Source organism: Anabrus simplex, chromosome 6 (assembly GCF_040414725.1).
Source record: "Anabrus simplex isolate iqAnaSimp1 chromosome 6, ASM4041472v1, whole genome shotgun sequence".
In the NCBI taxonomy this organism is placed as follows: domain Eukaryota; kingdom Metazoa; phylum Arthropoda; class Insecta; order Orthoptera; family Tettigoniidae; genus Anabrus; species Anabrus simplex.
This window is the reverse complement of record NC_090270.1, coordinates 161,052,669-161,077,727: the sequence shown is the minus strand read 5'-3', so window position 1 is coordinate 161,077,727 and position 25,059 is coordinate 161,052,669. Positions and strand designations below refer to the sequence as shown.

The window sequence follows — 25,059 nt, the reverse complement described above, 5'->3', positions numbered from 1 at the left end:
TTGTATATAATTCTAATCTCAATTATATGTGGTTGTTACTTACTCTTTCCAAGAATAAGGTGAACTGTGAGTGCGTTGCTTGTAGATAAAGGCGGTCTTCTCTTCGCTGAGCAGCAGAGTGACAGACCCTTACGTGACAGACCCATACGTATCAGCGATGCATCCGGTGAATGAAAGTGGCGCGCTCGGCAGCCGTATCTATTATCAGGCTCGCGTCCTTGCTACCAAGCTCTCTGTGGGTGGGCCTCATTCGCGTGCCCGTGTGTGGAAAATTCTTCCCGCGATGTGCATGTCAAGTACCTCTACTGTCATTGTGATTACAACTATGGCTGCGCTGCATATCAAAATTTTCAGAAAATGACCCTGATTTTGGTTCTGGTATCCAACCTTCTGTATTCTTCTCGCATCCGAAATATTAATAAATTCCTTTTCCCTCCAAGGTAAAAATTCCCACAATATCTCTCGGAGCCGCATGCTTCCCAGGCTTCAGTGAAGAGGTTCACTGGGGTAATCAATTTTTTTATGAATATCTAGAAGCTTCTGCTCGCTTCTGATGCTGCGTTCCCACGAAAAGCACGCAATCTCCGATACTATTACCCAATAAACAGCTATACAAAGCGCTTTCTTGGTGGTCTCATACAATTCCTATAATTTATTATTAAATCAATATTCTTTCCCCATGAACAGAATGGTTCAGTACAAATTACCTAAAGTTACTCGTATTGTAAGCTCCTTGTGACATATTGGTGATGCCAAAAATACTCTTATAAATGTCTCTTAAAATATCTTATTTGGGCAGAGTGTTTTTTAGTAACACCAATATGTCATGGACATGCTATTTGCTTTACGTCACACCGACCCAGATAGGTCTTATAGTGACGATGGGATAGGAAAGGCCTAGAAATAGGAAGGAAGCAGCCATGGCCTTAATTAAGGTACATCCCCAGCATTTGCCTGGTGTAAAAATGGGAAACCATGGAAAACCATCTTCAGGACTGCCGACGGTGGGATTCGAACCCACTATTTCCCGATTACTGGATATCAGCCACACTTAAGCGACTGCAGCTATCTAGCTCAGTAAACACCAATATGTCACAAGGAGCTTACAATAAGAGTAATATTAGGAAATTTGTATATTATTTTATCACACTCTGTTTTTAAATGTAACATATATTTTAATTTAATTATCCACTGAAGATGACTGAAACATAAGTCGAAACATCTATGGATAATTTAGGAGCTTCATCTTAATAATGAAATATATTGTACTGAACAAGAGGATTTAGTAAAATTTTCTTTGTAAGAGCTCTGATGGAAAACCACTTGTAGGGACAGAAGACAAGGACCGAGCTCGATAGCTGCAGTTGCTTAAGTGCGGCCAGTATCCAGTATTCGGGAGATAGTAGGTTCGAACCCCACTGTTGGCAGCCCTGAAAATGGTTTTCTGTGGTTTCCTATTTTCACACCAGGCAAATTCTGGGGCTGTACCTTAATTAAGGCCACGGCCGCTTCCTTCCCACTCCTAGCCCTTTCCTGTACAATCGTCGCCATAAGACTTATATGTGTCGGTGCGACATAAAGCAACTAGCAAAAAAAAAAAAAAAAGAAGACAATGGCAGAAGCATATCCAATAGCTGAATCAAGGTAAAGATGTAGACGATATTGTTCTGGAACAAGAAGAGGCTGTTGATGCTGATGAAATGGGGGACCACAATTTTGAGGTCAGAATTTGACAGAGCGTTGAGAGACCTAAATAGGAACAAGGCACCTGGAATTGATAACATTCCCTCTGAATTACTGACTGCCTTAGGAGAAACCAGCATGGGCAGGATATTCCATTTAGTGTGTAAGATGTATGAGACAGGAGAAATGCTATCTGATTTTCAGCAGAATGTTATTTTACCTATTCCCAAGCAAGCCGGTATTGACAAGTGTGAAAACTACTGCACCATTAGTTTAGTATCTCATGCCTGCAAAATCTTAACATGTATTATTTACAGAAGAATAGAAAGAGAAGTAGAAACTGAATTGGGAGATCAGTTTGGCTTCAGAAGAAATGCTGGAACATGTGAAGCAATTCTGACTTTACGTCTGATCTTAGAGGATCGAATTAAGAAGGACAAGCCCACATAGATGGCATTCATAGATCCTGAAAAGGCATTCGATAATGTTGATTGGACCAAGCTATTTGAGATTCTGAAGATGATCAAGATCAAATACCGAGAACGAAGAATTATCTACAATCTGTATAAAAAATTAGTCTGCAGTAATAAGAATCGAGGGCTTTGAAAAATAAGCAGCAGTCCAGAAAGGAGTAAGGCACATTGCAGTGTGTCCCACCCTACATTTCAATGTTTATTTAGAACAAGCAGTAAAGGAAATCAAACAGGAATTTGGGAAGGTAATCTAAATCCAAGGATAGGAAATTAAAACCCTGAGATTTGCTGATGATATCATTACTTTATCTGAGACCGCAGAAGATCTGGAGAAACTGCTGAATGGTATGAATATAGAAGAGGAGGATTTGCTTTGATTTTTTTAGCTGAGTATACTAGAATTTTATTTATAAGAATGTTATTTTGTATAATTTTTTTAGGAGTCTTGGGTAAGGAGTACAAGATGAAAATAAATAAGTCCAAAACCAAAGTAATGGAGTGCAGTTGAACGAAGTTAGGTGATGCAGGAAATATTAAATTAGGGAAAATGTCTGGATCGTCAAGCTATTCTCCATTTTACTTTGGCGTTTGAAACCACAGTGCCTGATATTGAATGTGTCGCGCTGATCACCGGGAGCTGGCAAGTTGCTTCAGTGAATCTGCTCGTCTTCAACTCCTACACGAATATGGAACTTCGTATATGTTCGATTGTGATGTGACTTTATGCCTGACAGTGTTTAAATAACTGGCTTTGAACAGTTCTCCGCTATTCATAATCATTGTGGGACTATGCCTAGCGCTGCATGTGCCTTGCTGCCGCTAAGAGAATTGCGTACTGTTTTTCTTTTGAATGACTTATATTTTACTTCTTCTAAGTTTTACAGTGTCTACCCCCGTTCATTTCCTTTTCATATTGCCTCTTCTACTGATCCTATGCATTGTTTTCCATTTCTTAATCGGCTGATGATGACCTGGTATTCTTTGGTATTGAATAGGTGGAATCTCCTTATCAATTATTTCAATTTTAATTGTGATATTCTTCAATACAGAACAATGAAATTTTTAACTTCAAAGGAAGTAGTCGAATATTGTTACTTGGGTAGTAAAATAACTAACGATAGCAGAAGTAAGGAGGACATAAAATGTAGACTAGCACAAGCAAGGAAGAGTTTTCTTAATAAAAGAAATTTGCTCACTTCAAACATTGATATAAGAATTAAAAAGATGTTTCTGGTCCTACTTGTTGGCTGAATGGTCAGCATACCAGCCTTCGGTTCAAAGGGTCCCGGGTTCGATTCCCGACTGGGTCAGGGATTTTAATCGCTTCTGATTAATTCTTCTGGCTTGGGGACTGGGTGTATATGTCCATCCCAACACTCTCCTCATCATATTCAGACAACATACCACACTACCAACCACCACAGGAACACGCAATAGTGCTTACATCCCTCCATATAGGGTTGGCGTCAGGAAGGGCATCCGGCCGTAAAACAGGGCCAAATCCACATGTGCGACACAGTTCGCACCCGCTACCCCACAGGTGTGGGAAAAAGTGGCATGAAAAGAAGAAGAAGAATAAGAAAGATGTTTCTGAAGACTTTTATCTGGAGCATGGCATTGTATGGAAGTGAAACATGGATGATAACTAGCTCAGAAAGAAAGAGAATAGAAGCTTTCAAAATGTGGTGTTACAGAAGAATGCTGAATGTGAGATGGATAGATCAAATAAAATTAAAGAAATGCTGAATCAAATTGGTGAGAGGAGATTGATTTGGTTAAATTTGATGGGAAGAAGAGATAGAATGATAGGACACCTCTTAAGACACCCAGGACTTGTGCAGTTAGTTATTGAAGGAAGTGTGGGTGTTAAGAATGGTAGGGGTAGACCAAGATATGAATATGACTAGCTGATTAGAGCAGATGTAGGATGCAGCAGTTATGTAGAAATGAAAAGGTTAGCACAGGATAGGGAGCATGGAGAGCTGCATCAAGCCAGTCTATGGACTGATGACTCAAAAAACATTACTTTGTAAAACTAAAGAAAGGCAAGAGCAGTAAATGTCGGCTGCATGTATTTAAGTTTTGATATGTAAACAAACACCCACAACAGTAAGTCTGCTTATTAATTTAACTTTTATCTTCAATTCAAAGGTCTTCTTTTTGTGTATCAGGCAAATAAGACTTGGAATTTCTTTTCTCTTTATAGTGTAATGGAAAGCTTAATCACAACCCAACCAGAATGTTGTTAACCATTTTGGAGGTATTTTCAACAGACAAAGAGTACAGAAGGAGCTGCAATATAAATACATACATGCATACATCATCACTATAGACCATTATGCCTTTCAGTGTTCAACATTACCAGTGATTTTTCAGTGCTGTTAATCAATATAAGTTAATATGGACTAAAAAATAAATAATGTGTTGTATGTCCACCTTGTCAGTACTAATCAAAAGTTATTTAATCTGTATTAATTAAACCAATAAATCAAAACTAAACCCCTCCCTCTATTTGTAAATTATGCAAGTAAACCTTAACTGACACTTTCTACTCCTCTACTAAAAAAAATAAATAAATAAATTTAAGTATGCATCAACTTATAATCATAAATCATTACCATTATTTCATCATTCATCTCTGGTGACCTATCCAAGACATTTAAAGCATTAGATCATGGGAGATCACATATGAAAGTGAGGGCGATAGGACTAGATAAAAGAGTGACTGAAAGGGTGACTAAATTTCTAGAAAACAGAACTGAGAGAATTAAGATGGGTTTCCACAAAACAGTATAATTTGACCTTTATAATTTCTTATGCAGGGTGCCCTTGAAAGAGCTTCCAATATTTACTGAGGAGACAGCAAGCAACAAACAAAGGAAAGAAGGTCCTTTAAACATTGGTCACGAATCCAGTATCTGCAGAGTTATGGTCCGCTACCACTAGCATCAATGATCACGATGTTACAATAATGATTATTTTAACCATTATAGTTTATTTTTGGGCCAGCCTTGTGTGTATGGGAGCATGCCTGCCTCTTACCTAAAGCTCCCCAGTTCAGTTTCCGGCGAGGTCAGGTATTTTTACCTGGGACTGAGGCCTGGTTCGAGATTCACTCATTCTATGTGATTACAATTGAGGAGTTATCTGACAGTGAGATGATGACCCCAGTCTAGAAAGCCAAGAATAACAGCTGAGAGGATTAGTTGTGCTGGCCACATAACACCTTGTAATCTGCAGGCCTTCAGGTTGAGAAGCGGTCACTTATTAGACCATGTCGTACATGTTTCGAGAACCACATTCATCCTCTTCAGCAGTGACCAAGAAATCCACCAAATGTTCTGTCGACTTGATACAAAAACATATTAACAATATACTATCAAGTAAGGTATAAATTACAATAAAAGGATTGTTGTCTTTTTTTTTTTTTTTTTGCTGGTGACTTTACGTCATGCCGACACATATAGATCTTATGACGATGATGGGGTAGGAAAGGCCTAGGAGTTGAAAGGAAGCAGCCATGGCCTTAATTAAGGTACAGCCCCTGCATTTGCCTGGTGTGAAAATGGGAAACCACAGAAAATCATCTTCAGAGCTGCTGACAGTGGGATTTGTACCCACTATCTCCCGGATGCAAAAATAAAATCTTTAAAATTTACATATAAAAACATCTTAAAATATTCTGATAACGTCTCTAAAAACAATGTGTGCATCGAAAATTTAAACCTCAAAATTCATATTATATTTATGTGGTTCATGGTGTGGGTTATTGTAGTCTTGTCCTAGTTTGTGAACCATGGGCAATGGCTGAGGGGCCTAGTAAGTGGTCCTAAAGTTGGGATACCAGTTGCTACGGAATGGGAGTGGGCATCTCAGACATATTCTGACACATAGCACTCCTTGTCCTCATGCAGCTAGGACTATACAATCCATCGTGGTTCCTAATCTGTTAGAGGAGAGATACACACTTGGACTGTGTGTAAGTAGGTTAGGGTAATCCTCGGCTTGGAACTTTGACAATGGTTCTGTACCTCCTATATGGCAACCCTGACATAGGAACCTCAAAAAAGGTTGCTATTCCATGACGGCCACCAACCTTTTGTGAGCAGAAGAAGAAGAGTAACAATATCTCCAGTGTAAAGTGTGCGTTCTAATGCCCTCACCCTTTCACGTGAGTCATAAGCCGTAATGACAGGCAATTTGTGGTCTTCATTTATTTGCGGAAATACTCACAAAATATCCTTCATCCCGGCTAACCGATATGTATAGTGCCACAGCAAATAGTGGAGACTTTGCCTGTGCTATGAGGAAGGGTACCAGGGCTATATTTTTTTTGCTGAGGTCATAGACACTGGTGTATGTTTCAACACCTAGCTGCATGCATTCGTCAGTCTGACAGTTTCTTTAGTGCCAGATTTTTAGTGTGTAGTCAAATACTAAATGATTTTAATTGTACAATGATGCTGTATTTCTTTTTAATTGTAATAAATGTGTAATATTGTTGCTTTGGTGTGTGATTATGGAAGTAAAGGTATTATAGAACATCTGTTGACCATCAATACCAGATAACTTGTTCACCAAAAACTGTTTAAACTAGGTTGTATTAAAGTGCAGCATTCTCCTACACACTTTGACTGGAAGCATTTCGGCTGGATGACTGTCAGCAAAGACAATAAGGATGGGGAAATGATCATTCGAGTGAGTGTCCTTTATTTCCTCCCATTCAACTCTGTGTGCCAGTTTACTAGTACATATTGTTAAATCAACAGCACTTTTAAAGGTCACGTCACCCGAGTGGGCGAAGCGTCATTTAAGAAGCATAAATTATATAGTGCTACTAATTTGGCTATCTTATTCCCTTTAGGACAAGAGACCTCACATCCCCAGCTATGATAGTGACAATTAAAATCTCCCCGAGGATAAAAGGGTGCGGAAGTTGCGATAAAATATGTGTCCAATTACAATATGAGCCTTGAATTTTCTGTGGATAGTAGAGAGAAATAACAAGAATGTTTGAAACATAAATTGCAACCACTTGTGTACCAGGAATTCTGTATGGCAAAGGTGTAAAATGGAACTGTAGTTGGTTGGATACCAAAATACAGGCCCCATCATGTTGAATACAAATACAGTTTGGAATATGAAATCATTTGGCTGGAGCCAGCCAAGTTTTGCTGAGCAAAATTATGTATGGTTTATAGGAATCAATAAGTAAAAAAAAAAGTTTGTGTCTCTTACTTAAAACACTATGTACATTCCACTGTAGAATAATAATGATTTTAGAACAGACAGTGCTAAAAAATGGAGAAGTGACATGACTTCCTCCTGCATGGTTAGAAGCATCTTAGACCATTTAGAATCATGTTCTGCTGCTCGAGTATATGCAGATAGTTTATCGGAAATAGCGGTAACTCTGGCAGTGAAAGGGGAATATTCCAGAAAGCGTTCTCTTAATGTGTTATCAGTATCAACTGTCCTAGGAAGAAATAGTGTGCAATTCCTAGATACGGAAGACATGGGAATAAATTCGCTCTGGGAGTAGGAAGGCATGAGGAGAATCGCCATACATCGAATCCTGAAGGATCATGTTTAGGCAGTGACGATTGGACAACTACCGTGAATTTTCTTTTCTTTGATGGAGGAGATTGTGCAACTTGAGCAGTAGTTCATGGTAGAGGGGTGGAATTGTTGTGGGGACATGAAGGGGCCAAATCGATTTTCGACTGGGGCAAAAAAAAAGACTCTGAAGTTGAAGTTATAAATTCCATAGCAAGCTTTTTCTTCAATTCCTGTTGTTTATGCTCGGAGCAGTGAATGGATCCTACTTGATGTTCCCCAGAGCAGTTGAAACATTGTCATCAGAATCAGTGATTTTGTGCGCAATTTGCACATCTAGGGCTTTGAACTCGACAATCCTTCCAAGTATGTCCATAACATTGACATTTACAGCATATTGTGGGTTACTCTACCCTCGACAGGTTTTGGGTGCATTGACTCAGTGCTCCAGAGAGTGTAATCTTGTGAACTTGTGACATGCAGCTTGATACTATGATTTTAACCAAGGACATTCTAATAATTTTATGTTAGACAAACACCTACATTGATATCCTCTTTTTACCGGGCGATTTGGCCGTGCGGTTAGAGGCACTCGGCTGTGAGCTTGCATTTGGGAGATAGTGGGTTTGAATCCCACTGTCGGCAGCCCTGAAGATGGCTTTCCGTGGTTTCCCATTTTTACACCAGGCAAATGCTGGGGCTGTACCTAATTAAGGCCACGGCTGCTTCCTTCCAACTCCTAGGCCTTTCCCATCCCATCGTCGCCATAAGACCTATCTATGTCTGGGCGACATACAGCCGCTAGCAAAAAAGATATCCTCTTTTTACGATTTGTAAGAACAATCAGGATGCTGATTATTCACCTTTCAGGTTTGAGTTTGAGGCTGATGATGCCCTTAAAATGGGCAAAACATGTCCCTTATAACTTTTTATGATAAGATTTCATTCTTAATTTACTAGATCTCTTGGTATTGAATAGGTGGATATTAAAAATAACACTTGTAACATAATTTGTATATTGTGAGTTGGAAAACAAAGGGTTCAACTGGGAATCGAACCCTATAAATAGAAACATATGGAGGTAGCGTCTGGCTGCAGAAAGTTATCTTTATTGTTCCTGTGGGAACATAGGAGTCCTTGCCATCCTGCATGGAACGCCTGTTCATACACTGAGCTCCAACTATACGTATGGATGATTCTGTGTATTTGCAAATTTCCTCCTCTGTCAAGTCCCTATCCACCCCTCTGATCACTCCAACCTTATAGATAGAAGCAGAAGGAATAAAAGCTTTAAGATGTTTTTCCTGTAAAATGGGATTTGACAGGAAAAGATTGGCCTTGGTACGCAAGTGAAATTCAATTTGGAACCTATGTTTACCTCTACGAGAGATTTGGGTAACACCAACAAGTTTCCTTTCATAGAAAAGTTTGCCGAGGGTTATTGGATGCACACTACCCAATTTTTTACTCTTGTCAAAGGATTCCACAAAGATGATATATGGGCCGGTATGGTGTGCATCGTATAACTTGGCATCTTGTCCAATAGCGGAAGGACTGTTATTGTTAGTTGGGACAGAATTACAGTCAGGTAGTAAGGGATCAGGAAGCACGAGAGTCTCCTCCATGGGTATTACCCTGTCAACTACAACTGTCTCCTCCTCCATATTATTAGCCCCAGTCAACTCCGCCATGAGGCCAGAAGTGTGGGAGAAAATCAACACATAGACCAGCTATGAATCTCTCTCACAACTCCCAATGAACAGACAGAAAAAATAAAACACAACACCAATCCAAACACGAATTGCACAACACACACAGAAAACCGCTAGCACCTCAGTACACTATGTCCGCTCACCACTGGGAACCAGCACGAACTGATAAGAGACAGCTTTGGTTCCAAAATTCCCAATAAGCAGGGTTTTCAGCTTGATTAGCAGATATATAGGGTACTAACAAGATAACAGTGCTTCGCTACAGTTTTAAACTGAATGTTATTACCCAAAGTTTTACATTTTGGAGAGTCCACTGTCAGTTGAGCCTGAAAAATATGTCCCCAGTTCGTACGTCAAATGGTTTTTGGGGAATGATTATTTATTTTCTGATCTAACACTCATTTGATCCCCTACATGAAAGAATTTTAATGTTTTAAACCCTCTTATGTAACATCTAGGATGTAAAAGCGACCCACCTGTGAAATTTTTATTTTTACGTCGAAGAGTAATGGAGGAATGAGTGCTTTTTAAGGGGTGAATGTTTTTAAATATTTATGACATAGATAAATTGTCTATTCTTTCAATTTTATCATTTTTAAAAAGCCAAAAAATGAAGCAGAAGATAAAACAAAAATTCTGCAGTTGAGTGTTATTCTAGTGGTGTTGACATGATTACTACTTTTAAAAAAAAGAGAAAGGATCTGCAGATGATGAAATTAGGATAAATCCTCCTTGTACTTCAGTGGAAATAGCTAATATTTCCTCCATCACAAATGATACTGAAATAGTTGCATGATAACAGATAGGCAAAATTTATCAGGGGCTATGTTTACTAGTAAATAACTTTTCAGTTAGCACTAAGCAGTTGGTGATGAGAAGAAACTTGCTATAAGGTTAATAAAGTTACTGAAGTGTAATTTTTGAGAGAGTCGTGTATTAAATTATTATTAATTCAAAACAAACTGCACACATAATGTGGTTACTAGTGGTGGCTTGCATGACTTTGCATGCTTAGTACATCTTCTATGTCTATAGTAATCTAATATATACATGATAGGAACTCATTAAATTCTTTGAGAATTTTCTTTCACAATATTTATGTATGAAAATGTTTAATATTGAATGCTTAGTGTAATTTTGATAATCATATAACAATGAGAACTCTAAATGCTTTAATATTCATAAAAATATATGGGTCTGGGCGGAGTGGCTCAGACAGTTAGGCGCTGCCCTTCTGACCCCAACTTGGCAGGTTCGATCCTGGCTCAGTCTGGTGGTATTTTGGAGGTCAGCCTCATGTCGTAGATTTATTGGCACATAAAAGAACTCCTGCAGGACAAAATTTCAGCAACTCAGCATCTCAAAAACCATAAAAAAGTAGTCAGAGGGATGTAAAAACCAACAACACTATTTAATTAAAGTGTGTGGAACTCTGAAAGTTTGATTTGTTGATGGGGAATATATAGCCTCTTAGTAGGGATCACTCTTCTTGCTTTACTCCAAAATATAAACTTGCATTTGCTTTGTGGTATGGTAATTTTTTTAATTAGCCCGTCCCCAACCCCCTTTCAGTGAATCCTGGATCTGCCTCTGACTTCTACTACTTTCTACTTCTTTGAAATCAGTCAAGAAAAGACTAAATAAACAACTGATACTGAATGTTGCACCTGGGCAACAGCCCTAAATGCAGATCAGAGATAGATAGATAGATAGATAGATAGGTCGGTTGGTATTTTTATATCATATTCATATAGATTTTAAGAAGCTAATCATATGTGTAAAGTATTAAAAAAACATTCTTATTAAGCCACAAAAAAATACTTTTATATTTCATGCGGGTTGTTTAATTTTCTGAATGCAGGGCTGAGTAGGTCAGATGGTTGAGGTGTTGGCCTCCTGACCCCAATTTAGCAGATTCAATCCTGGCTCAGTCTGATGGTATTTGAAGGTGCTGAAATATGCCAGCCTTGTGTAAAAGAATTCCTGCGGGACTAAATTCTGGCACCTCAGCATCTTCAAAAACCATTAAAATACTTAGTGGGGCATATAGCAAATAACATGATTATTATTATTATTATTATTATTATTATTATTATTATTATTATTATTATTATTATTATTATTATTATTATTATTATTATTATTATTATTATTATTAATTTTCAGAATTATATTTTCATTTATAATGTTATATCACTCAGTTGTTTCTTCTTCTTTTCACAGCGTGCAGCAGGGAGGTCAAGCAGGTAAGTTGCTTACAAAGGGACATAATATAATAGGACATATTTATACAAATGATTGAAGAGCGATAATATATCAACAGTATGTCAGATGGCTTGTCATAGCCTTCAAGAGGAAGAGACAAGAAGGGAACACACCAATATTTATAGAAAACATTACAGTTTAAGAACAGATTAGTTGTACCTTAGTTTATTTCAAATTATTTCATCATAATCAACTCAACTAAGCAGTTGTGGAATAGAACTAGCCATTTTTCTGTGGTTGTCTTCAGACTTCTCATCCCCTTATATAACTGCCAGAGATTTTAACAGTTTTCTTATAATCATTTAATCTACTGCAGAAAGTTTTAAGGGTCCCATCACCCTCCTAAGTGGTGATTTAGTAGCCAGAGAGCATGAAAGACCTCGTAAACCAATGTTTATTAGTTCAGGTGTGCTTAATTAATGGGGTCTAAGAGGTGCAGGGTTTGATTCCTGGCTGGTTTGGGGATTTTAACCTTCTCTGGACGATTCCTCTGGTTCGAGGGCTGGGTGATTGAGTCATCTTCAAATTTAGAATTCATCTTGGGTTGGACACTATCCTCACAGATCGTCTATAGGGTGTCAACTCAAAAGACCTGCACCGGATCCAGCTGAAGGCCATACATCATTGCTATTTATAAGAGGCCTAATCACTTAATCTGATTAAGTTATTACCATAATCTCTGTTTTAATGGAAAACGTGGTCCGGGGAGAAGTAGGACATCATGGCTCGGCAACTTGAGCCAGTGGTTTGGGGTGACAAAGCTTACTCTGTTCAGAACAGCTATGAACAAACAACAGATCATCCTACTGATCACCAACGTTCTGTGAGGACATGGCACATGAAGAAGAAGAAGATAATCCCTATTAATACTGTGGTGATTTTTCTTCTTTTCAGTTTTGGTTGAATTTTTCCCTCATCTATAACTGTGTGGACAACAGGGAGCAGAATTATAATATTAACTAAACAGAACAGAATTCACAGTTTTACGTATATTTTTTTAATTACAAAATTTATTGACTGAAGCATTTGGGTATGCCTCATATTTTCCATCAGTTTGCCAATAATGGCAGCTCTGTGCACTGAAGTGCTTGTAAGTGTGGCAAGTATTCAAGACATTGAGAGACTGGGAAGTACAACACCACATTAGGCTATACTTCCAGTGAATACTAATTTAAACTTACTGGAAAATGCTGAGATGGTAAGGCCTAAATTTCTCCAGGTTCTGACCAGTTTCCTTACCAATCCAATTATGAACACATGCACCAGAATGGACATGATAGGAAAATAGGTTAACATACATATATAAGATACTTTGATATTCCAAAGGTTTTTGACTTCTTATGGTGGATCTCATTTGTTTAAAGCCATCCTGGTAAATTATTCTATGGGAAGGTAAACTTTGTTACATAAGAGACAACCAAGAAAGAATATAACTCATCATTTAACAATGTAACACCTCTAATAATTATAATGGAAGTGGGAACTCTAATACCTACATATATTTTAAAGTGAAAACCCCCAGTAGGTGGCTTTGTTTTTGCGGGAAGTCTTGGGAATCATGTAACATATTTCAGTGCAGTTTTTTCCATTGAATAGAGCATTTATGAAGGAAGGTTTAAGAGTATTAAACAGTAATCTACAAGAGAAGGGAGTCGAACAGCAGTCATTTTGGAGAAGTAAAACAAAACAGCCACCCCAGTGAATTTTTGGTTTACTCTGCCAAAACTGTCAACAACAAACCTCAAGTATGTGTTGAGCATAAAAAGCTGTATGAAAGTTCTGCAATGGTAGGCTATATACTTATCTATAAAATGTATCCCCCAATGAGTCTTTTTCTGTTAAGAGTTTGCAGCAAACAATCAGCTTTAAAATTAGAAATCATATTTTGAGATTGATCTTGTAATCTTTATTGAAATAAGTTGGTCATTCAATTCAATAATCTTAAGATAAAAATACCCTTTATAAGCTCACCAGAAGAAAAGTTAGTCACCCTAGTGCGCACGCACAGATGGCGCAGCGAATGGGCCCCATGCTCAGCCGCATGCACACTGCCTCTGTGTGAGCATAAGGCAGTAGCGAGCAGTGAGACATTGAGGTTTCAAGCGGACAGTGTACGTCAACATGGGTAGATGTAAGGATGTGACTGAGTGGCAGAAAGGGGCAATCGTGTTTGGCCGTGCCCATGGTAATACGGTGCGTGAAGTTGCTGGATTTGTTGGTGTTTTCCAGTGGATTGTCCAACTTGTCTACAAGCAGTGGTGTACAACACATGGCCAAGAAACACAATGTCAGAATTGTGGTCAGAAGAAAAGATCCTGACTGAGAGGGACCAGAGATGCTTTTCACAGCTTGTGAATCAAAATCCCTTTCAAACCCGACAGGAATTGCTGCAAACTGTGAATGAAGGTCCATCCGGACCTGTCAGTGAGAGTACATTGTGACGGGAACTGCATGCAATGAACATTTGGAGTCGGTCACCTCGTAAGAGGCCATTGCTCACACAGACACATAAAGGTGCTTGTCTTCAATCGAAGAACATGAACAGTAGCTGACTGGTGGAACGTAATGTGGTCTAACGAATCACATTTTTGCCTGTATTCCAATGATGCACGTCGTCGTGTGCAGCAAAAGCCAAATGAAGCATTTCATTGTAGATGTGTGTAAGGTCAGGTTCAAGCTGGAGGTGGGTCTGTGATATTTTTGTAGGTGTTTATTGTACCATGGATTGTGCCCACTCACTGAGGTGACCACTAACATTAACCAGCATGTTTATTTAAACATTCTGGTTGATCATCTGTTGCCTTAGTCAACATCTGCATGATGAATATGCTATTGATACCCCGATTTTTAAAAATGACAACAGCAAAGTTCATCGGGCTGGACGCATATGTGACTTATTTTATGAATACTCCCCCACCCTATTACATCTTGATTGGCCTGCAAAATCACCTGACTTGAAGCCTATTGAAAATCTGTGGGACATATTGGAACAGTGGGTAAAACGCTGACATCAACATCCGTGCAATTTGGTGGAATTGTGCAATCAAGTCCTCAGCAAGTGGCTTAACCTGGATGCAACATACCTGCACAACATTGTGGACTCACTTCCTAACGGAATCCAGGTGGTCCAGAGATGGAGTTACGCAATTTTAAAGGATGCTTGTATTGATTTCTCCAGAGATGACTAATTTTGTGTCTGGTGAGCTTAGTATACAGTTTGTATGAATGGTTTAAGAATTATTATTTCGGTGAATGTGCACAAATAGTTTAAAAATCGCAGTGGAAGGAGCAAGTTAACAGGTGAATGGCCAGAAGGGTCTTAGGAAAATATTGCTCTGAGCTATGTACATATATCAGGAGGAAAGTAACTAATGTGTTCTGCAAGGGAATCTTACAGGCCTATAACCATAAAATCTCATTTGCTTTCATGTGAAGCTGGGATATGTCACTAGTCATCTAATAAAACAGCATACATAGTTTTAAGATATTTTTCTTCTAGAATTTAATACCGAATCAGGTATATGTCATATTTTACATCAGTTCACCAAAGTTCTAATATTCAAGCCTTGAAATGAAGTATATACATTCTCATAAGAGAAACATACATTTAACATGGTTTATATAATTTTTACCAGAACTTGGTCACTTCCAATACATTTTCTGTGGCCTGATAATCCTCAATCTGCCCATACCTGTTCTCATCCTATTCAGAGACTTCCATGATAGCCAATCATCGTCATGACAATGGGGTAAAGATTCAGAAATGCGTTTACACCAGGAAGAGCGAGGTCTTAGCCCTCCATATTTGCAACCTGGCTTTTTAAGCAGTGGATCTAAGTACTTATGAAAGGAAACTCTTCTTTGAATTCAGTCATTATGGGTATGGTTCTTTCCCATGTAGTTGGTGGGTTCTTTACTGCTCCACTTTCTGTCTTTCCTCATTTGCAGTTAATTCTCTACAAACAGGGGGTGATGTTATTGCTGCAAGGTGATAAATCCATTCAACTGGAGTGGATTTCAAGCAATCTGTAATAATTCTGTATGTATAATTTAGAGCTACATCCACCACATTGGCATGTGTCGAATTATACCAGATAGGAGAGGTGTACTCTGCCACAGATTAACATTGCAAAAGTTTGGATGGTGTCAGGTTGACTGCCTCACTGTGATCTAACCAGTTTTCTCAGGAGATTATTCTTGGTAGAGTCTTTCACTTTGCAGTTCAGACAGTGCTTTCTGGAAGTAAGAAATCTATCAAGCATCATTTCTAGGTATTTTGGATTGTCACTGGGACAGTTTGACCCCTGTTACAAGTGACTTCCCTGTTTCTCAAAAGAGAAGCACACACTTGTGTCTTTGATGGATTTGGTTTCTAGGGTAGTATCTTGACAGTCCTCCAAGTGCATTCATTAGGATGTTCTCCACTGATTTAAAGTCTGTGCTTTGAGTGGCCAGACCGAGATCATCAGCATAAAAAAATCTCCTGCTGTTGGGGGCAGTAGGTAGATCATTGCAACCTTGGAAGTCAGCGTAGAACCTGTGGTTCAGCAAAAGACTGGCAATGAATCTGGTAAAGTTAAAATCCTTGGTCAGGTTGTAGATCCTAACTAGTAGAAGCTGATGGTTGAGGGTGTCATACGCTGCTGTTAAATCAACAAATATCATTCCTTTCATCTTACGAGCTTCAAAACCATATTCTATAAACTGCATAAGATTAAGCAGTTGTCCACTACAGCTTTTAGCAGGACAAAGTCCAGCTTGCTGAGGGATAAACAGGGGATCAATGAAATGAAATTAAATGTAATGTTGGTATTTAGGAGTTATAGTGAGGATGTAAAGGAGAGAGCATGTAAATCTGTGTTAAGACCCCAATTTGATTATGGAACCCAAACCAAAATTACTTGACACATGAAGTAGAAAATATCCAAAGGAAAGCAGCACAATTTGTTCTGGGCCAATGGACAAAATAGTAGTGTTATAAAAATGTTGCAAACTTTAGGCTGGAAGGACTTGCAAGCAAGGAGATGGGCTGCTCGACTAAATGGTATGTTCTAAACTGTCAATGGCGAGATGGCTAGGAATGACATTAGTTGACAAATAAGATTGAGGGGAGCTTTAAAAGGCAGGAAATACCATAATAAGAAGGTAAAATTGGAATTCAAGAGAATAAATTGGGGAAAATATTAATTTATGAGAAGGGGAATTAAGAATTGGAATAATTTATCGAGGAAATGTTCAATACATTTCCAAAATCTTTGAAATCATTTAATAAAAGACTAATTAAACAATTGATAGGGAATCTGCCTCCTGGGTGACAGCCCTAAATGCAGATCAGTGATGACCGATTGAGGAAAACAATGTCGTTTTTTAAAATAACTGTTAGGTTCATAAGTCCGCCAGAACTAATTTTTGAATAAATTTGTAAATTATCTGAAAACGAAAACATATGGTAAAAGAATTATACTTGGAAAAGAAGAAAAGAAGAAACAACATTTGCATGTATATATCTGTTACCATCGGTTTTCTTTTTCAGTTAATTTATAAATTTTACTCAAAATTAGTTTCGGCAGACTGAAGAACCTAACAGTTACAAATTAACTGAAAGGAGATGGCTTCAGATTTTAAAAAAAAGACAAAACCAATGTCCTTTAAGTTTCTTAGGAACATAGTGTACCGGTAACGGCGGTACGAAACTAAGTCCCCGTAATGAAAATTTAAAACTTACGTGTTACGCTCCGGCCCGGCAGCGAAAGACTGACTGAACAGCGAGCAACAGCTGTGTGCGTGTGACGTAGAGCGGGTGACGTCCCAGCATGCCTCACCACAACACAGAGCCTAGACTGGTGTGGAATGTTCCTCGAGCTTCTATGGATAATAACTTTCCCCATAATAATAAGCAGACAAATTTAACCATATCATCGTGCAGCCAGATCTTTTATCTACGTTCTTGCAAAGTTTGACGTAAATCCGACATGAGACAACGAAGTTATGGAACGAGATGTGAAGGCACGGATTGGATATAAATACAGTACTGTTTCGCTTAGCAGAGCAGTGTGTGACCAGCGTGTGTATGTGCACACATGGCAGTGGAATTCATGCAGTTGGTTCGCGAAGACCGCGATATAGCGTGAAGCGGCCGTCATACTTCGAGTCCGTGGACTTTAACTCAATCGCGACGAGTATGAACTGTACGAGTTTCTTTCAACTGTGAGTGATAAACTTCTGCTCCAACGGGGCGTGATATAAATTGTGCTTCATCTGAACATCAGCAAGTGACTGTTTATTCTACATGAGTGTCTAAGACTTGTGAATATTTTTCAAATACTCGTAATTTAAAGTTTAATGTTGTGGACAGGATTTGGAACAGTTTGCTCCTTACAAAGTACTGAATACTTCAAGTTAACGAGACTGTGCTTTAATTCAGAATTACTCGAATTGCAAGCATGACTACGTCACTAATTTACCATTTCATGAACTGTGTAAATATTTGTAGGTAATGAACTGTAGACTGCGTGTGTGAACTGTGCATTTCAATTCTACAAACATTCAGCTGTGCGTTTCGATTCTATGAACAGTCGAACCGAGGACTATTGATGCATGATTAATTTCGTTTTTTTTTTTTTGTGTGTGTGTGTCATTACCAATGCGTGAACAAGTCTGAATTCATGAGTGAAACACCCTTATTTTTCCCAATCCAAGTGATTACATTGAACAATGCTTCAAACTAAGAACTAAGTCGTGTGGCGTAACTTCACATTATGCCAAGTGCTACAAACTTTAAGCGACTATTTTGAAATTCGATAAGTTTCAAGTGGACTTTCATTTTATGAATGTTAAACTTATATACTCATTCAAGTTTAATGACCTTCTTTTTCATTTCAAATGATTGAGGATTTAACACGGGATAGATTTCTACCATGTGATAGACCTTCAAACATACATTCTCACGGGTCATGAACCTTGTTAAAACCAGTGATAAACCTTTCTCTCATCTGTGCAGAAGCAGTTTTTTTGCATTAACTCGCCCCAAGGCTTAACGGTGTTCATTCACGTCCGTCATTTACGTGGTCTGTCTCAACGCCCTTCATCAGCACCGTATGGATCTTCTAGTCGTCGAATGGATCTTCTAGAACTTCCATCGAGGGACAAGTGGTGGTCCACTGGTATGGAAGGGAGAGGAGCTGCCGGAATCCAAGGACATCGCCAGCCCTAGGACGGGGAATACTTTTACTATATCTGCTGTACAGAGGTGACATGTTTTTGAACTTATTAATAAATTCAGAAAAATTTTTGAAAGATTTTCTTCTAAACACACCCTCTCCCTCTCTATGCACTTCAACAAATTGGTACACGCCCTGCGTTTCTCGTGCTCACCAAAGTACCACATTTACTGTTACAGAAGAGGGGGTGGAGAAATTGGCGCCCAACGTGGGGCCCGATTTGGAGTGCAGTAGAACTAGAAATTAGCGCCCCAGCCATATTAGAACTTAATTATGAGTGCAGTAAAAATGAAATTGACACTTGGCCATTCTAGGCTCAATTTTGAAGTACAAGTAACAAATTTAGAAGTGCAGTGATAGACAAAGTAGCACTCAAATCGTGTGACTTAGCAACTTAATCCAGATACATTTACAGTGCTTTTTGTGGAATAGCTATTAACATTCCAGTGAACTTTCTAACAAGATTTAACTTTTCTGTTATAAGAAGTGCTATCAATGATGTGGGATAATTTTTTTTTGTGTGTTAAATGTCTTGGATATTTTTCTTTTTGAGAATGTTTGAATGACTTTGAACATGAACTTTTAACCATTGGACAATAATGGTGATATCTGAATTCTTTTCAAGTGATTTATGATTTTCTTGTTGCTTGGTTTAAATACATTACCATCAAAATGGAAAATATTTTAGCTGCTATTGAAGCTCTTAAGATTAGCTTAAATGAACGTATTGCCGAATCGCATGATCAAGTAGGTGCTGATTTACAAGCTCGTATTAATGAGGCCAATGCTTTAACTGCTCAATTAGGTACTACTTTAGAATCTCGTATTAATGAGATTAACACTCGTATTAATGAGGCCAATGCCGTAACTGCTCAATTAGGTACTACTTTAGAAGCTCGCATTAACAAATCTAATGCTGCAACTACAGCCAACTTAGAAAGTCGTATCACACAAGTAACTAAAATAATTAATACCAAGTTTACCGAAGTTAATGCTAATTTGGAAAATAGGCTTGCTAAAGCTGGTTCTGAGATTGAAAAACGATTCTCAGAAACTAATGCGAAGATTAATTCTAAGTTTACGGAAATAAACGAACGCCTCACCCGTGACTTAGAAACAGTAAAGCAGGACTTTAAACTAAAATAGTTGAAGACTTAAAAGCTTCGTTTCCTAGCTCACATCAGTTGATTAAGGAAGTTGAAAGCTTAAAGGCAGAATTTAAAGAATCTCATGGTCAGTTATCACAGGCACAAGCAAAAATAGCCTCTATTCGGGATAACATCCATGAATCTTTTAAGGCTAACTTCCAGAAAATAAGTAATGAGGTTAATTTACTTAAAACAAAGCAGGAGGAAACAGATAAGCATGTAAAAATCCAATTAGATAGCGCACATACTCAAATCATTCGCATAGGCCGCGACGTAAATGAAGTGAAGCAGGACCTCGAAAAGGAAGTCCAGAGCGTGGAAAACTCCATCCGTGGACAAGTTAAGACTATCAAGGTCGAATTGCAAGGAAAAATAGAGACCATTGATAATAGGATATCTCAGGTGGAGAAGGAGGTGTCTACACACCAATGTCAAGGGTCTAGCGGAGATACTTCTAGCATTTCCACAGTTTTAAAATTATCAGATGATAAACCTGCAAAATTTTCCGGAAAGGAAGAGTACACAGCGAAAGAATTCCTTCTCAACATTGAATACTTTCAAGAGAATAAAGTGCGATCCGATCATCAATTGAAGATAGCTTCTAGATTATTGGAAGGGAAAGCATTAAATTGGTATACAGCATTTACATTTAACATTAAAACCTATGATGAGTTTAAGGAAGCCTTGTTGAAGAGGTTTTGGAATTCAGAAATTCAACATTTGATTAAGCTACACTTGTACTCCAGGAGATACAACACAGCGATTAATTCTTCACGATATTCTGACTTTCTCATTTCTTAATTAAAGAAGATGCAATTCTTTGATCCTCCTTTGCCAGAACAGGAGTTAATACAGGTAGTAACTTTACAATTTCCGGCACATGTACAAGAAATTCTTGTGGCAGCCAATGTTCAAAATCTAGAACAACTTGATGATTTATTAAGGAAACTTGACACTGCCCATACACAAAATCCGCCCAGGGTTACTAAGATGAAAGAGGTCACAGCCAACCATGTCGAAGTTAACAACCCGCCGAGATCGAATCCCGAACCCCGTGAGGAAGTAGAACCACAGAGAGATTCGTTATCTCATTTCCGGCGATTTAGAAGACGTCCATATGGGCTAGTACACCTTACAGACATAATCAAACGAGGAAGAAACCTGTCGAATCGCCTGCTCAAGATGGAGATTCGCCGAGAGCCGAGATCGAAAGAAGATGGAGAGAAACTCGTGAATATATCCAGAACCGAAAGCGAGATGGAGGATTACCTGGCGCTACCTCTTTAGAATATCAAGAGCACGCCAGAAGACAGAATACGACGCCTGCAATAAACACTGAATCGACAGGTGCAAAAAAAAAAAAGAAACTTTGACAACACCACAATAAGATTGCCTGAAAACCGGAGTAGAGGGGAAATAATTTGTGTCACTAACATTAATTACTGGTACTTGGATGACTCAGATCTCTTGTATGAAGATCCCACTCCTACAACACCAAAGGTCCAACGAAGTCTTCCAGTTATTAATATTACTATGGATACCCTTTACGCAACTGCCTTAATCGTTTCTGGAGCTCAGGCCTCATTAATTTGTGAGAGGTTAATTGAAATGTTGAAGGGGGGAGAAGACATGTTATTGATACCAGTCGCACAGATCAGAATTAAAGGGATAGTACCGGACAGGCATATCAAATGTAAATTTCAAGCTTTCGTTACATTTGACATTGAAGGTGTCCAGTTCGAGCATATATTCCTAGTCATTTCGCCGATGAAATTCAACGTCATCCTAGGGTCAGATTTCCTAGCCAAGTATGGGGGAATCATTGATTATGCTGTCAATGTCATACGATTTTTTAACATCGCCTCTGTAGAGTTGCAGCTGGTAGACTGTAATAGTTTGAAGTGCCAAGGTCTGGGTACCCCATTCATAGAAGCCAAAGGCAAGATGAGCGATGCTCTGCCTGTCGATGAAATAGATTACGAAGAGGGTAGACCCGGTCAAGAGGGACCCGTCGAGGGCCAGGAAGTGCCCATTATTGAAGATGTGTTCGACGAAGGTCGTGATCACTTCATGTTTCTCACCAGTACGGCTGAAAGCCCAGAGTTCGGTTCCCGCGTGGCAGAGGCAACTCGACAAATATTCGAGAAATTTCCTGAGGTTTTTGATGACAAACCCGGCGTTATTAGAGATTTTGAATACCAGTTGAATGTCAAGGACACTTCTCCTTACAAAAAACGGCACTTGAAGAACTCAGTATAAGGCACATTATGAATTCTATTCAATACCCAGGGGCTAATCCCGCTGAGAGGATTATGCACGAGATTGCAAGGTTTTGCTGTTTGTATTGCAGAACTCAACACTGGAAATGGATCGAAGTCTTCCCCATGATGCAGCAATGTGTTAATTCAACCATTCATGAGTCTATTCAGGACATCCCCATGACAGTACATAGGGATGTCATGCCTGACAGGCCATGGGACCAAGTACTACCATCACCTCAAGATCCAGCAATCACTCATCAGACTCGCGTGGACGCGACAAGGGAGAAACTCAGACATTCTGCTAGGATTAGGGACAACCGATACCTAAACCGAGCGTTTCGACAACCACTTAGGGTCAACGGTTATGTTTTGATAAGAAAACCAGCTGTTTCGCACCCCGAACTCCGCATTTATGTGAAGTTCTGCCCACTTTATGTAGGACCATATAGAATTGCAGAGGTTCTCAAAAATGGGGCATACAAAATCAATAAACTGGATGGAAACAACGAGGGCATTTACAATGCTGCCAACCTAAAGAAATATTTCAGGAAAGAACACCATTAAAAGAAAATCCTATCGAATTTTCTTTTCCCCAGGAGGAGGGGGAGATGTACCGGTAACGGCGGTACAAAACTAAGTCCCCGTAATGAAAATTTAAAACTTACGCGTTACGCTCCAGCCCGGCAGCGAAAGACTGACTGAACAGCGAGCATCAGCTGTGTGCGTGTGACGTAGAGCGGGTGACGTCACAGCATGCCTCACCACAACACAGATCCTAGACTTGTGTGAAATGTTCCTCGAGCTTCTATGGATAATAACTTTCCCCATAATAATGAGCAGACAAATTTAACCATATCATCGTGCAGCCAGATCTTTTATCTACGTTCTTGCAAAGTTTGACATAAATCCGACATGAGACAACGAAGTTATGGAACAAGATGTGAAGGCACGGATCGGATATAAATACAGTACTGTTTCGCTTAGCAGAGCAGTGTGTGACCAGCGTGTGTATGTGCACACATGGCAGTGGAATTCATGCAGTTGGTTCGCGAGGACCGCGATATAGCGTGAAGCGACCGTCATACTTCGAGTCCGTGGACTTTAACTCAATCGCGACGAGTATGAACTGTACGAGTTTCTTTCAACTGTGAGTGATAAACTTCTGCTCCAACGGGGCATGATATAAATTGTGCTTCATCTGAACATCAGCAAGTGACTGTTTATTCTACATGAGTGTCTAAGACTTGTGAATATTTTTCAAATACTCGTAATTTAAAGTTTAATGTTGTGGACAGGATTTGGAACAGTTTGCTCCTTACAAAGTACTGAATACTTCAAGTTAACGAGACTGTGCTTTAATTCAGAATTACTCGAATTGCAAGCATGACTACGTCACTAATTTACCATTTCATGAACTGTGTAAATATTTGTAGGTAATGAACTGTAGACTGTGTGTGTGAACTGTGCATTTCAATTCTACAAACATTCAGCTGTGCGTTTCGATTCTATGAACAGTCGAACCGAGGACTATTGATGCATGATTAATTTCGTTTTTTTTTTTTTTTTTTTTTTTTGTGTCATTACCAATGCGTGAACAAGTCTGAATTCACGAGTGAAACACCCTTATTTTTCCCAATCCAAGTGATTACATTGAACAATGCTTCAAACTAAGAACTAAGTCGTGTGGCGTAACTTCACATTATGCCAAGTGCTACAAACTTTAAGCGACTATTTTGAAATTCGATAAGTTTCAAGTGGACTTTCATTTTATGAATGTTAAACTTATATACTCATTCAAGTTTAATGACCTTCTTTTTCATTTCAAATGATTGAGGATTTAACATGGGATAGATTTCTACCATGTGATAGACCTTCAAACATACATTCTCACGGGTCATGAACCTTGTTAAAACCAGTGATAAACCTTTCTCTCATCTGTGCAGAAGCAATTTTTTGCATTAACTCGCCCCAAGGCTTAACGGTGTTCATTCACGTCCATCATTTACGTGGTCTGTCTCAACGCCCTTCATCAGCACCGTATGGATCTTCTAGTCGTCGAATGGATCTTCTAGAACTTCCATCGAGGGACAAGTGGTGGTCCACTGGTATGGAAGGGAGAGGAGCTGCCGGAATCCAAGGACGTCGCCAGCCCTAGGACGGGGAATACTTCTACTATATCTGCTGTACAGAGGTGACATGTTTTTGAACTTAATAAATTCAGAAAAAAATTTGAAAGATTTTCTTCTAAACACACCCTCTCCCTCTCTATGCACTTCAACAAATTGGTACACGCCCTGCATTTCTCATGCTCGCCAAAGTACCACATTTACTGTTACAATATATATGTTTTGTTTGTAATAACTGTTATTAGAAATGTTGTGACAGTATTATTCCAGCAAATCTCACCAACACCCATGACCGAGTTTTAGATTCTGTGGAAGTTGATTTTATAATAGTCAGCGGCATGGTATAAAGTTTTGAGAGTTGTAGCCGGTTGAGCCATTTATAAAATGATTTGTTAAGCTAAAATGTTTACAGAAACAAAATGTCATTTACAGCGTTTCTGCTCATTTGGATGTAAGTTACATTTGGCAGTTGATTTTATAATAGACAGTGGCATGGCATAAAGTTTTGAGAGTTGTAGCCGGTTGAGCCATTTATAAAATGATTTGTTAAGCTAAAATGTTTACAGAAAGAAAATGTCATTTACAGCGTTTCTGCTCATTTGGATGTAAGTTACA

General features: G+C 38.8%; 1 protein-coding gene across 1 annotated transcript in view; it reads left to right on the top strand.

The window, feature by feature from the left end:
• The window catches only part of LOC136875912 (uncharacterized), a 159,446-nt gene that overhangs the window by 59,839 nt on the left and 74,548 nt on the right, over positions 1-25,059 (top strand). Inside the window, exon 6 of the mRNA XM_068228251.1 lies at positions 11,648-11,670. Coding sequence (XP_068084352.1) covers positions 11,648-11,670 — 23 coding nt within the window. The remainder of the gene's footprint in view (positions 1-11,647; positions 11,671-25,059) is intronic.